The sequence below is a fragment of the Tetrao urogallus genome (genome assembly GCF_951394365.1).
Source record: "Tetrao urogallus genome assembly, chromosome: 1".
Taxonomy (NCBI): domain Eukaryota; kingdom Metazoa; phylum Chordata; class Aves; order Galliformes; family Phasianidae; genus Tetrao; species Tetrao urogallus.
In genome coordinates this window covers 16914585-16929014 of record NC_136813.1, presented here as the reverse complement: position 1 = coordinate 16929014, position 14430 = coordinate 16914585, and the positions used below count along the sequence as shown (strand labels likewise).

Here is a 14430-nt window from a genome sequence, read left to right as displayed (position 1 = left end):
ACAGGGGCTGTACTTTCAAGGTTTTCTTAACCGTTACTTAGATGTATGAATGAAATGATCTGCATAAACACTCCAGATAAAGGTTAAAAATAACACCACAGGACAGGATTAGCAGCAGCCAATGAATGCACAGTGTGGTGCATGCACTGAGGAAGCCTGTACTGAATGCAGGATTATGTGACAGTTACAGTGAAGAAGAGTGGGCATCTTTAAGTACTATGATTACAGTAAGAAAACAAACAGCAGACAGCCACCTTGCTCAAGAACTGAAGGAGGATCAAATTAGCAAATCTGAAGCAAGAGACTCGGACTGAAACCACTCAATTTTTAGAAAACGTAAAGGACTCAGCTGATTTTAGTGAGATTCAAGCCTTGTCTTGTGTTAGATGGAAGCTAGGGAGGTGGATATGTGGATATGTACACTTAGGTACTGGTGAAGGAATGCATTTCAGAGAGATCTCTGAGAAAGTAAAATAACTTTGTTTTGGTAGAAGGCGGCTCTCACCTTCTCCATGTTTAAGATTTCAAGATCTGATTTTTGTCAGCTCTATGAGCTGAGCCCTGAACATTAAGGGTATTTAGGAGTGTATGCTACATTAGTAAGATCTAAGTGCTTTTATATAGAGAAGAAACCATCATTTATGCTGAGCAAGCTCCTCTTTATTCTAACACTTTCAACTGAATGCTGCAGACAGGGGAGGAGGAAGAAGTGCAACAACAAACAAAACCCATCCATCTTGTACTGAAACCAAAACACAACAATGCAAACGTGTTTCACAACAACAGCAGTAACATCGCCCTCTCCCACCTGTTCATTCCTAGTTCCAGTACTGTCACCAAATATGCCTGAAATATAAACTAGTTACACCACAGTATCATCATCCCTTCACCTATTACAATGAACAGTGGTGCCCAACATTACTTCTGTATTTATTTCTTCACTACTTCACACTCATTCTATCTGCTCTCACAAAAACATTTGACAGAACAATACTAAAGGCTTTAAGGTCAAAAGTGGTTTAGAATAATTTCACTTATTTCAAGATTCAGAACTAGAGAAAACAAACATAGATAAAAGGAGTGCTCAATAAATGGGAGGGAAAAGCAATAATGAGTTGGTTAAAAATAAAAATCAACCACCCCTCCAAAAACCAGAACAAAGCAGTCCTTCAGCATCTCTGTAGGCAACGCATACTGTAAAGCTTCTCTTTGCTGTGTTTCATGTTTGACTGGATGGACATTCATAAACAATCACAGATGAGAACACAGTCTGAGAACCACTGGCACAGACATTGAGAACAAATGCTGAAAATGAAGAATAATTAAAATTACTTGGGAAGAGGATACTGCTGCTCACCTGCAAGTTACCTTCTTCATTGAGTAGCAGGAGGAGTTCTTCCTGTTATATTAACACTTCAACTAACTGTTGTTTCTTACAGCTATTATGTGGGCTTCAATAATATTTAAGTAATTCCCACTTTTAAACAGCTTTTCATTAGGGAAGTGGGGACAGAAGAGTTGTTTTTTTTTTTTTTTTTTTTTTTTTTTTTTTAAATACGTGTAATTTGCTTGTGGTCAATTCACATTAGATGGCAATTTAGACCTTGGCTTAAAGTTTTTGAAATAATGCCCTTCATGATGGCACAAATCTGTAGTTCTTATTCACTGTACTTACATTTCATTCGTCCAAATCTGCAAGTCCCATTTCTATCAGTTTCATATGAACCAGTTTTTGTTCTTCGCCATACAGGAAAATTGTGACCTCTGGTGAAAGTGACTGAAAATCAGAAGGTGACATTATTCAGTACTGTCATAATAAGCCCTTCACATCTCCAAGCTAATCAATACTAACAATGACTTCACTGGCTCTATTCACAGTTCCATGCATGCATGGAGTATTTCTGTTTTTAAGGAAAGGAAACTGCTTTTTAAAGAAAAGGGATGCTCAGAAGCATCTTGATTCTAAGAAAAAGGAAAGAGCCACATGATTTTCTCTCCTCAACAGCAATTCCTTCATAGTAAATGGTTCACAATTTTAAACAACGAGGGTCCGCAGCAGAACAAACCGAAATTATGCTGAGATTGCTAGAAAGAATTTCAGGCTGAACAAGTGTGCAGAGAAATAACAATGCTTCTCACAAGAATGGAAGCAGAGAGCTGTTTTCCTTCTGCAGAGTCCATCATAGTCCACAATGCTTTCACACTCCATTCTGGGCAGTAAGGAATTCTTTCTATACTTGTATCACATAATGAAGGCTTAAAGCCAGCCAACATGGCGTGTACTGCCTGAACAGGATACTTCAGCAAATGAAGAGGTATCTGACGCAACCTGCAACAGAGAAAGAAAAATGTTTTCCTGCAATAATCTACCTGTCAATCAAAACCATTATTAAGGACAGAAAGACAGCTCAGTAGTGCAAAAGATTTAAGGTGAGGAGGCTGGGATCAGGGTCACTGCTCTACAATAAACTGATGGTGTTGCACCAAATTCATCCATCTGGAGGGCTAGGCTCTCAAAGGACTTCAGCACGGCTGAATCAAGAAGCAGGGCCAGTTCCACACAGAGCCCTCAACCTGCTGAGCACACTGGTTTCATTACTGCACCTGAGGGGAGGCTGAGGCACCCAATGCAGATCTCCAAAGCTGGTGCATGTGGACTTCTGTGATGCTTCACTCTGAAGTACCCGAATCAGAATACCTGACAGAGCACTTCAGATTTATAATATCATCTCTCCATTCATCACAGTCCTTTTATGTCAGAAAGAGTAGAAACTGATCAAGAAGTCTCTCCCCAAGACCTTAACTAGTTTGAGAAGCAGTGCAGCTGTTCAAATCCCCATTTTTCTTGTGCTACCTTAAGCGAGGAATTATAGTTACTGCATGAGCTCAAGAGCATGTCAGTATGACTGAGCAGTATTTATATGAAGAGAAAATACTTAAAGAGAGAAAATTCAAATAAGTTTAGGCGACCCTAAAAGTCTTGAGTGTTTGCAATATCCAGCTGACACCAGCGCATGGGCTGGTGCTTGAAAGGCTCTTCCTGGACTGGCTCAGCACCAGTCAGAACAGGCATCTAGTGATAAGCTATCACTTACGTATCTGTATGTTTAGAGTACTGGTATAAATAAATGCTTATAGTAAGTACATACACATGTACACACACACACACACACACGCACACCCACGTTATACATGCATTTGTTTTTTCTTATATATTTACTTGCTTGTTGGGACAACTGAAAAATTGCCATAGTCAACAAACTGAACCAGGATCTTAACGGTGTCAGCTTCTTCAACAGACTGGAGCTTTGCTCTATACCATAAACTATCTTCATATTCTACGAGGCAAGGCATTTCTGTAAAAACAACACAAGAAGTTCAGGTTTTCTTCTATTTCTAACTCATGCTATTACTTTTTCTACATGTCTTCCAACTCCCTCTGAACTCGAATTCACTATCACTGGTATGCAATTATAGTCCGGTTTCTTTACCAGAAGAAAGACTCAGAGTGCTCAGCACTGGAACTTTACAACTTCGATTCATGTTCTTTAACACAGAAGACAGAGTCTAAAACGTACAAGGCAGATACTGCATCAAGCCCCAAGAAGAATTTTACTAGTTAGAGAAATCCAGTGCCAGCACTGACTGGTTTCTTCACAAAGTCTGTCTTTTGCCTAAACTGAGAAATTCAGATAAAGTGAAGTGACACTCTCTATGGCCAACATCACTTCAACTCTTGGCTATGTAATCTTTAGGTATCTTATTTCTTTCGAGTATTTGACAGAAAGACTCCCACGGTTACAGCTTCAGGGAAGAGCTTTATTACTGTCACATGCAATCTAAACTCCGTTCTCATCAGCTTCAGCAGAAATCTGAGTTCTTTCCATCATTTTCTAGTGGAAAAATATGACAAAGAAGTCTCCATTTAGTGTATCACAATCATCATACAGTTATGCACTCTGATAGACTTTTATTTAAAGCTACACTGAAATAGAATTATTTCTATTACTGAAAAATAATTTCAGGTTTTTGAACATCCACATGGAACGAGAAGGGAAAAATGAACACACTGACGTACCTGTTCTGAAGTCTGTGAGAAGGGGAAGACTATCCACGTATTTATTGCACCATTTCAGGGCTTCATCAAGGGTCTTCAACTCTGAGAAACAGCTGATATCTCCCTCTGTGGCAGACTGCTTGGTAAGGTTCTCAGAAGGATTAAGGCAGATATATACCTATTCAAGAAGAGGCCTTCTTATGAACTTTGCAGGCTTCTTTTAACCTTCAAATTTCAGTGATCGAGGATTACTGGAAGTGTATTTATTCCCATCTTGGAAAGGTTTCTGCACACAACTCTCTTCTCTTTCTTCTTTCAAATAATTTTGTGTTCATGTAATTTTTTCCCCCAAATTAGAAGCAAGTAACCATTGATCAAAACCACATTTCAATACGAAAAAGAGTGAAAGGAACACATGTACTAGAAAACATATCTATGTAAGCTTTCCTAGCTGTACCTCATTAGGATTCCTCCCTCCCGCTACTTGATAAACAATCTCACTTCGTAATGGCAAACCAAAGATTGATTTTAAAACTACTGAAAGAAGAACTTTTGAAACAGTGCTGTATTTGCTATCATCAGCATAATGCTGTGGGTCCAGAGAAGAAAAAACAACTGAAGAAATCCACCTGAGCTATCTCTGAACATCATATTCTACAGATCGTCCTAATAATTAATGAGTAAGTTACTAGTATTTCTGAGCCAGGAAGAAAATCAATTTTCTAATTTGTGCCAAACATACAGTCAAACCACAACCCCATCCTGTAATGGTGCTTAAATAAATGAGTCCAGAGCAGAGCGTAGTGTTTATGATTATATGCTGTGATCAGAAGCAAGAGTTCAAATAATGTGCACAAAATGAACAAAAAAAAATACTCATTATAATGTTGCTCCCATAGGAGAGGAAGCAGACCAGACAACCAAACTTCCAGATACTTCCATCCTGCATTTAGTCCTAACAATGGACTATGTAGAATACATATTTCTGGTGAAGATGCTTTATGTTTATGTAAATTGGATGTGGTGAATTTACAACAAAACATAATGCTGAATTTAAAACAATCACTTTAAGAATGCCAAACTTGTTCTTTTGGTTTACCAAAATGATGCATACAAGTGCTTGTACACAGATCAACATGCTCAAAAAACATTAGATTTTGTACAACAATCAGCTTCTCACTGCTTCCCAGTTTTGTATTTCATCCAACATTTGAAGCCCACACAGGCATCTTTTATTTAATCAATCAGTATTCAGCCTTTTGCCCTGGGAGACTAGAGAGGGCAGCTATGTATGGATCACATGAAAACCAATGACCAATCATAAAACAAAGAAAAGGTTCACAGCGTACAAAATCCCAGCAATTTCATTTTTGGAGAATAAAGAGAAAAATCCTTTGTGTTCTGTAAAACTGAAACCCAATGACCTAGTTTCTTACTACTCAGGGCTAATACGTACCACACTACAGTCTTCTATTTCCTAAAATTCCGTTTTTTTTTCTCCCCCCCAGGTCAACAGGCAATATTTATTTCTCTGTCTGCCCCACCCCCTAAGAGTATTCCTAGTAAGAGATCATTCAGATAGCTGAACTACTTGACCACCTGGATCAGTAAAATAAGTGGCATTCTGCAACACTGCTTTTGGTATTTTCTGAAATTCAAAGCTTTTGATATCTTCTTCACCAGCAGATGAGACAGCAGTGTTTCCTGTGTGCAATGCATGTGAGATGTTCACAAATCGTACCTCCTTAGGGGTCACAAAATGGGTTACCCTGACAGGAAAGATATCTCCTTGAACAGGTAGCGGTGGCAACTTGTATGAAGGCAAAACAGGAGTGTGTCCTTCAACCAGCACCTACACCAAGACAAAACTTCAGTCAAGCATTGTATTTTGTAACAAAAACGCAAACTGGCATCTGTACGATTTCTCATTCAAATACTGCTGTGGTAACATCATTATAACAATGTAAACAGTGTGCTGCTGATAAACATACACAAAGATCAAGAACACTGTGACAGGCAACCTGATTACACCTAGCTCTGAAGATTCAGCTTACATTTCAGCTTGTTCCCTGATGAAGCAGAGGTCTGGCCAGATGGACCCAGAGGTCCCTGCCAACCTCAGCCATTCTGTGGTGTCCAAAGACCTGGATTCACTTTTTTGTTTTTAAAGGTCTTTTCTTACTGTCAGTAGACTGAATTTAACTACCACATCAGCTGCAGTTTGCATCTCATCTCCTGGCCTAAAACGGACAGACTTTCCCCAGTTTTGCCTCCTAAACCAACAACAAAAAACCAACCCCCAAACCAACAACTAAAAACAACCTGTCAATCCCAGGAGCAGCTTAAGACAGAACAGAATGAGCAAACTTTTGCTCAGATTAAGAGCTTAAATATGCAGATTTTAAGAGCCTCACAGCAAAGGGGCAATAGGACCCAAGGAAATGGCCACAAGTTGTACCAGAGGAGGTTTAGGTTAGACATAAGAACTTTTTCTCTCAGAGAATGGTCAGGCACTGGAATGGCTGCCCAGGGAGGTGGTGGAATCACCATCCCTGGCAGTGTTCAAGAGGCACCTGGATGAGGAGCTACAAGATATGGTTTAGTGCTTGTGGTAGCAGTGGTAGTGAGAGGACAGCTGGACTTGATGGTCTTGTAGGTCCTTTCCAACCTTGTGATTCTATGGTTCTAGTATGTGTTGGAACATACAAATCCAAAAGAAATACATCAATAAATACAGAAATGGTCGGTTTAAGGAATTTTGAGCTGACTTTGTTTCAAAAGAGTTTATATATAGTTAAATACTATTAAGGAAAAAGATAGCATTTCTAGAAGCCTGGTGTGAGCTCAGAACAAACACATTAAAAACCTGTCTGTTGAATGAAGCAAGATCACCGCTCCCCATGTCTGAATACATGAGCACAAGGCAGCACCTAGCAGCATGGCTCCACAGTGGCATCCAAACAAAACCTGCAGCCCCCCAATAGGATATACATACATATACATGTAGGTGTGTATATACATACACACACATTACACACACATGCATGTGATCATATACACTCATGAACTACTTATGTATGTAAAACCTACAGTAAGAATCACTGCTCTAAGCTTCCCCAGGACACTTGGGGTGCACTCCCTGCTCCTTACAAGGAAGGACAAGTTTGTAGTCTTAGCAGCTCCTAAAATCAACTTCTGCAGCTCTAGAGAAAACTATCTTAAAGACAAGAACACACTGTACCAGGACACGGGTGTAGTGGACTCTACATAACCAGCTTATTACCATTACTAACAGAACTAGAACAAAGAAATACAGCACAGTGCCTGTCAGTATGCTTACAGATTAGAAGCAATGAAATAAGATTACAAAACCCTATAGAACAGTAAAATCTATAATGGATATGCTTTATATACTAATGATATCCTTTAGTCAGTCTATCACCAGGCTTGTGATGATGGCTGTTCAGTCTCTACAGATAAACCCAGAGCTGCAAGATTCATCTACCTGTTATTCCAAACAGCTTCTGGAAGCAGCCTGAGCTGCAGGTGCCTTGCTCCTCTTGCTCAGGAGATGGTACATTTTCCTATAAATTGTTCAGAACAACTTATTCCGGAAAAGGATCTGCTTGAAGAAAGTACTCCAGGCTTTCTGAATTCTGCTCTTTGCTCACAGCTTCCTTCTGAAATTTTGTTTTGCACGTTTCATTTTCATGGTACAATCTCAAGGTTCCTATTTAGCTCAATGACAGCTGTGTGTCATGTGCTGACATCATGAAAACACTGAGACTACTTTTCACTATGTTTTCTGTGGTTTTTCAGTCCTAATACACACAGACATTCTCTGAACTGCATCATACATTCCAAGACTTGTATAGTGCTCTCAGTCTCTGCTAATGCATCACATTGCAGAATTATTTTCTGAAGTAGAGACTCACTTTGGAAAGAAAAATAGTTATCCTTCAACTACTCTTCACATTCTACTTCCTCAAGCACTTCATAAAATTCATTGTAGATATTAATAAGCTTCTTGGAAAATAAATACATGGACGTAGTTATCACTTGAATTAAGGCCTTGAAGACTTGAAATGGACAATCTAATTAATTCTAAAGATTGTTAGGTTTATGTGGAGAGCCCTCACTTGTCACTTGATTTACCTTGCTGGTGACATACTCAACTTTTGCTCCCAGAAAGAAATGAGAGCATTCAATTTCCTATCAGTTTTCCCCTCCTCCTCCAGAGCCAGTATGATTGTCTTGGGACACAGTGAGATGGAAGGAAGTGAATAGTAGGAATTATATGGAGTTAGGAGTGGGGGAAGAGAAAATACTTTCCACATCACTCTCCTCCCACCTGAAGAGAGTCCCTCTCTAGGTGAAGTCAGTTATACAGGTCGACTTTAAGACATGTATCTGACCTGGAGCAGCCAACTCAAATATGTTACATGAGACAATGAACAACCTTGCCACGAATTTGTGTTTAGATGCTTTTCTAGGATTGACTAATCCCTTCAAAGTGACAGGAGTTTCATACTATTCCTATCCTTTTAAAATTAAGTTTTAGAGGATCATACAAATTGAACAGAAATGCAGACTAAAAATCCATTTTCAGCACCAGGTTCAGGGAACAAACTTTTGGCCACTCACTGTTCCATGCAATTTTAGCAGTGTATCACACCTACATTTGTTATGCTCAGGAGCTGCTATACTCGGTCTTGCTGCAAAACTATATGGAAGTGTAAGAAAATAAAAACATCAACATTCACAGTAAGTAACCAGGTATTCCTTCCAACAGCTGCAAGAGACAAAAAACCTCACCTGCTTTGCTATTTCCTGACAGTCATCAACAACACAGTACTTCTTGTCTGCCATGAAGGAAGAAACTGACATTCCACTGAAATACAGGCAGATGGACAATTTTCCCCAGGGACTATCAGGGAGCTCCTAATTACAAGAGGCAGAGTAAGATTACAACAGTAATAACAGCAGTCAGGTTTTAGAAATAGTGGCTAGGAAATTCTAATCTAACGACACCATGCACATACATTCAAAGGTACAAACACGAGGATGGTTAACAGCAACTACAACAAAGTGGAGCATGACAGTCTCCCTGTGGAATGGTAGCAGTGACTATTCAGTGTTACACTGAAACATTACCTCATATTTCTCATTCAATAATAACTACCTTTCACAACTAGAAGCTATGTGAAATTTCAGGTTTTTTGGACAAAATAGCTATTTGTTTATTTGTAATGCTAATATACTAATGTAGACATGCCCATGCTTAGCTATGTCAAAATTTCATCACTTAAAAGCTGTATTTAGAAGAATTTACCACATCAGAATGACAATGGAAGACAAACATCAACAAAAAAATCATTTACATCACAAGGATATATTTTAAGGCCTAAAAACCATTAGAAAGCAATTTTAGTTTTGGATTCTCCTTCCTTCTCACACATAACAAAGACTGAGGATGAAAAAAATGTTTGATTTAAGAAACACACTTCTTGCTACCTTCTTTCAGCTAGTGTTCATAATGCAGGTTTAGAAGTACAAACAAAGAAGATAAGCCTCGTTCCACACAATGATGAAATTATGCTACCTGAACACGTATTTCAACCTCCTCATTTCTAAGAAGCTTTTGAAGGAGATCCACTGCATCCTGCTGCCAAGAACTTCCAATCTATGTGATAAGAAAGAAGAAACTTTTGAACTTTCACGTGCTGACAAACAGCATGCTTGTATTATTCTTAAAATACTACCACAAAAAGACGCGCCTATCATTGAGCAGCTTCTCTGAAAACACACACTCTGTTAGCCTGGTTTGTCTAGAACAACGTAACATTTTCTGCTATTTGGTGCACTAAAGCTTACAGGGTGACAATGCTGTGCTGATGCAGCAATTTTCAAATCCTGAAGTGGCTCAGAAAGAGGTGGTACCATGTGAGTTACCATGTACATGTGTAAGTTCTGTGAAACATAATCCAAAGACATAGAAGTACGCTTGAATATACCAGAGAGCAGAAGACAGAATACTTCAAATATTAAGCAGTATCTATTTTCTTCCTGACCCACGCACCTGTAAGCTTACCTTTACTAATCTATCAACTGAACTGCTGAAGTCTTGTAGCAATTTAAGTTTTCTTAGGAGTCAGCTATGTATTTCAGTAGTCTACACTTAAATGCACCTCTTAAAAAATGGGTAACATACGCAAACAGCTTCACATGTTTACCATGTGAACTATTTCCTGAGTCTAACAAAAAAGCCTTAAAACTATTTCTATTAGCAAAACAAATTGTTTCCCATGCAGCTGTGCTCAAATTGACAGAATCATTTTCCGGAGAACTGGAAATCTACAAGTTTCTGATCTGCAGTATGAAAGCCAGGACTTGCTTCTTCTTGCTGCTACTGTAGAACAAACTGTCACTTTGGAGCAGCAAACCACCAGCCACTGCAGTGTCCTGTCTCACAATGACTTCGTTCCAATGATGGCTGCTTTTGAAGCATGGTCACTTCTGAAAGCAATCGAGCACTTTCTGATTGAGAACTGCCCTGATGAAATGATCTTTTCAGCTGCTTTGAATTCTCAGAGGCAAGCAAAAATACAAGCAAACGACTCAACTTTTCTATGACAAAACAGTACTACCAGTTTGAATAACTGCCTACTAAGAAGCCTCAAAATTTAGCATTACTCACTGGGGTTGTCTTGTAGAGTTGACATGGTATGCAAAACGGAGGAATAGAGGTATACAATGTAGTTGGGTGCAGGTGGCACTGAGGGACCCTCTCTATGCAACCACTGTCTACATACTGTACCTGTATGAAAAAGTTTTTCCAAAATCATTCCTGTTTATAAGGACAAGTTTAATAAAAGGAAGAGTTCATTTACAGCATCCACTCTTCTGGAAGAAAAAAACAACCATTTGCTGATTTGCGTGTAATGTGACAAAGTAGAAATGAGAGAAAAGATTAAAGAACCACCATGGTAGATCAGAATCTACTCTTACACAAAATTTACCTCTTGTGTGATAATCTGCAACAGTTTAACTAAAAATACATTATGAACTAGGGAAGCGTCGACTTGCTATATAAGAAAGCACATGCAGACTGAAGAGACTACTTAATAGTAGCAGTTAAGTAGAAAAAGGAGCTCTACACCACAGCAACAGAAAGATTTCAAACAGACAACCACTACTGGCTGGTCAGATGGAAACTAAAGAAGCATTTTCAATGCATTCTGCTTATGTTCATAACAAAAATGTTAAGAACGCAAACACAGGAAATCAAATAAGATTACTTGCAGCTAATCAAGGGACTGAAGACAGCTTTTACTTAAGAGCATTTATCATTAATAGGAAAACTACAGGAAAAAGTTGAAAACTGAAATAAGCAGACAGAATTCATCTTCAAGATAAATACAAAATCAGAACACTGATCAGCTTTAAACAGAATGAGCATCTGGATAGTGAAGTCAGCTGAACAGAAAGAGTTAGAAATTTGAAGCACTGAAATATATTACTTGAGAGCACATAAAATAAACACGTGTTTACACACACACGAGACATACAAACTTACCTGCAGAGTACCACCACCGTGCTCTACAACTTTACCTCGATACCAAAGGCTATCCGACCCTCTTACAACACAAGCTTCTTCCTTTTTCCAAGAATAGGGTTCCAAAAGACCAAGGCACTTAAAGTTACTTTGTATTTCAACCATCAATTTCTTTAGTTCACTTTCTGGAAAATAAAAGAAAAAAGCAGCACAGTATGAAATTCAAAATCTGTACAAATTATTCTGATTGCTAAGACAGACCTAAAAGAGACAGCACATTCAAAGACATGTATAAGCATTAAGTACACCTGCCATTCCAAAATGATGTTTTGCAAGACTGTTACAGTAGGTATGTTCAATTTGTATCATAAGCAAATCAGCTACCACTTCAACAAGAAGGAAATCGCTGTTCTCATATTAAGCCCATTAGTAATTGAGGGTTCTAATCCCTGAAAAGATGGGTCTGTAAACTTTGCAGTTGACACCTTGACAAGAGGAATACGAGAATCTCTGCATGAAAACACCAGCAGATTCTCAGACACAAAAGGACAAAAGCCACCACAGAACAGCCACCCAAAAAATCTTGTTCAGCACTGGACATGCTCTACAGGAACAACTGTAAGAACACAGCGCTGGACCAGTGGGGTCACTGTATTTGCTTTTCATACAGTTAAATATATTTGTAGAGTGACAAAAGGAATTTTCCCTTGGCAAAATTCTTTTTCCTCAACACAGCAGATTATCACGGTACCGAAAACTAACGTTGCACCTGCCAGATTAAACTGCACCTTTCAATGGGTTCCAGCAGAAAATAAAATACAGAATCTAACATACCAAAATTACTAAAAAAACCAAAACCCTGTGTACTGGGCTCAAATTGAAGAAAAAAAAAGTCCAGCAATATAAGAGCTCCACACATTAAAAAAAAAATTAAAATAAAACGCGTGCTGCTTTAGCCAACACGGAGTAGAGAAGACAGGCAGCCTGCCTGTTCCCATGGCGGGGCTCCCGACCTACGGGGCGATGAAGGACAGGACAGCTGATCTGGGTCTGTTTAAGGGCGTCGCGCCACCTGGTGGGGATGTGGGCTTTTTAGTCTGAAAGCAGCAAAGCTGCCACGGTCGGCACAGCCCTCACTCTCAAGACTAAAATCTTACCGTATCTAAAGCACAGCATTCCCTAAGAGGAAACTTTCTGAACTACGTTTCCATACAGAACACATACAGTAGAACACATCTGGCATTTTCTGATACACAAACACGATCGGATTCATAGACATACATGGGTTTCCTTCCACGTAAACTTACCAGATGATTTTGGTATTATATAAAGAGTTCCATCACTTCCAACGCAACTTACTACAGCCTGAAAGTTTCTTTCTTCAGGTATAATGGGGGGTTTGTATGTTTTATTCATTTCCAAAGGCAGTCTGGACTTCTGTTCATTCTTTGAAACATTAATGTCTTCCTGTTCATCAGAGCTGCTTCTTGTACATGCAGGTTCTGAGTTACAAGTGCTCAGCTGTAAGTTCTCTTGCTCTAAATGTACTTTGGGATGTTTCACAGGGACTGTATAAGCCACAGCAGCTTTATCAGTTCTAGCACAACCAAATCATATAAATATATTAACTGATAAACAATGGAAAGCAAAAAAGAAAAACACACCCACAAAGTCAGCAAATCCTTGTTCACATACCACCAAATCTCACATCTACCAGCTTAAACAAATGTGGAACATATAAAATTCTTAAGTTATGTAAGTTACTTAAGATGGTGTTTCGTTGCTACATACAATGCAGAAGATAATAAGTAAAACAGAAAGTTGAATTATTTCACCGCAACGTAGATTTACAAGTCTGAAAGGATATAGAAAAGAAAGTATCCAAACCTTGTGTTTCTAAAAGCCAAACCCTTTTCAATAAGGTGTTCTGAAAAATCAATCAGTTGTCCTGCCTCATCCTTCCAAAGGATTTTCACAGGCAATGTGTTCCCCTCAATGGTTTCCTGCAAGAAGTTATGAGAGCTGTAAAACACGATTACATGCATTTCTGCTCAACTTCTGGCACTTCTTTCACTTCATCAGGGCAGACTGCCAATGAGACTCTGAATGTCTGTGCCCCAGTCAGAACATGTAAAGTTTACTTAACCCATATCACTATCCTCATCATTTTTACACACTGTTCCAAACGTGGCATTGAAAGAAGTAACAGTAAAACTGCGCTTTAAAGTTCAGCTGTTTGCTGGATTTGCTGAAGCCCAGAGATCATGAAGATGTAAATACTATTCTTCAGTAACTAAGTATACCTAAAATGTTTTTTTCCCTTTATTCTGAGTACATGAATGCTCCAGTGAAAAACAAAAGTAAAACAAACAGACAATAAAAAGCCTTAGAGCAAGCAACAACCTAAGCATGTTCCTCTCACGACTCCTAGATGAGTGAAAACACTCAAAAAAGAAGTGAGAAGCATCTGGATTACAAACCTGTATCACTACTTTTGCTTCCGCCCCAGTTAGGCAGTAGGAGATACATTCACACACTGTTGCTGTCCACTGCATGCTTCCACCTGTTGGTCTAAGGAAACAGTAATCTCCTTTACTGAAAGAGAAGGCAGTACACCCAAACTTTATCCACAAAATCCACCCTCTGCTGGCATTTTGATGTTCTTTTTAGACTGCCTGTACTGCCAGGGGAAAAACAAACCAACAAATCTCTATTAAGAGATTTTATATCTCTATTGAGAGATATAAGAGATATATCTATCAACAAAACTCTATTACAGTCAACCTTTAAAAAAAAAAAAGTTACTTTGCCTCTCAAT

At 38.8% G+C, this 14430-nt stretch overlaps 1 protein-coding gene across 1 annotated transcript in view; it reads right to left on the bottom strand.

Annotated features, from left to right (window-relative positions):
• Positions 1 to 1678: 1678 nt before the first annotated feature.
• The window catches only part of RNF17 (ring finger protein 17), a gene marked incomplete at both ends in the record, with an annotated part of 44654 nt that continues 31902 nt past the window's right edge, over positions 1679 to 14430 (bottom strand). The window contains 13 exons of the mRNA XM_079537040.1: positions 1679 to 1777; positions 2140 to 2329; positions 3221 to 3356; positions 4079 to 4235; positions 5799 to 5909; positions 8737 to 8757; positions 8873 to 8998; positions 9660 to 9740; positions 10755 to 10874; positions 11634 to 11797; positions 12920 to 13209; positions 13500 to 13615; positions 14093 to 14183. Coding sequence (XP_079393166.1) covers positions 1679 to 1777; positions 2140 to 2329; positions 3221 to 3356; positions 4079 to 4235; positions 5799 to 5909; positions 8737 to 8757; positions 8873 to 8998; positions 9660 to 9740; positions 10755 to 10874; positions 11634 to 11797; positions 12920 to 13209; positions 13500 to 13615; positions 14093 to 14183 — 1702 coding nt within the window. The remainder of the gene's footprint in view (positions 1778 to 2139; positions 2330 to 3220; positions 3357 to 4078; positions 4236 to 5798; positions 5910 to 8736; positions 8758 to 8872; positions 8999 to 9659; positions 9741 to 10754; positions 10875 to 11633; positions 11798 to 12919; positions 13210 to 13499; positions 13616 to 14092; positions 14184 to 14430) is intronic.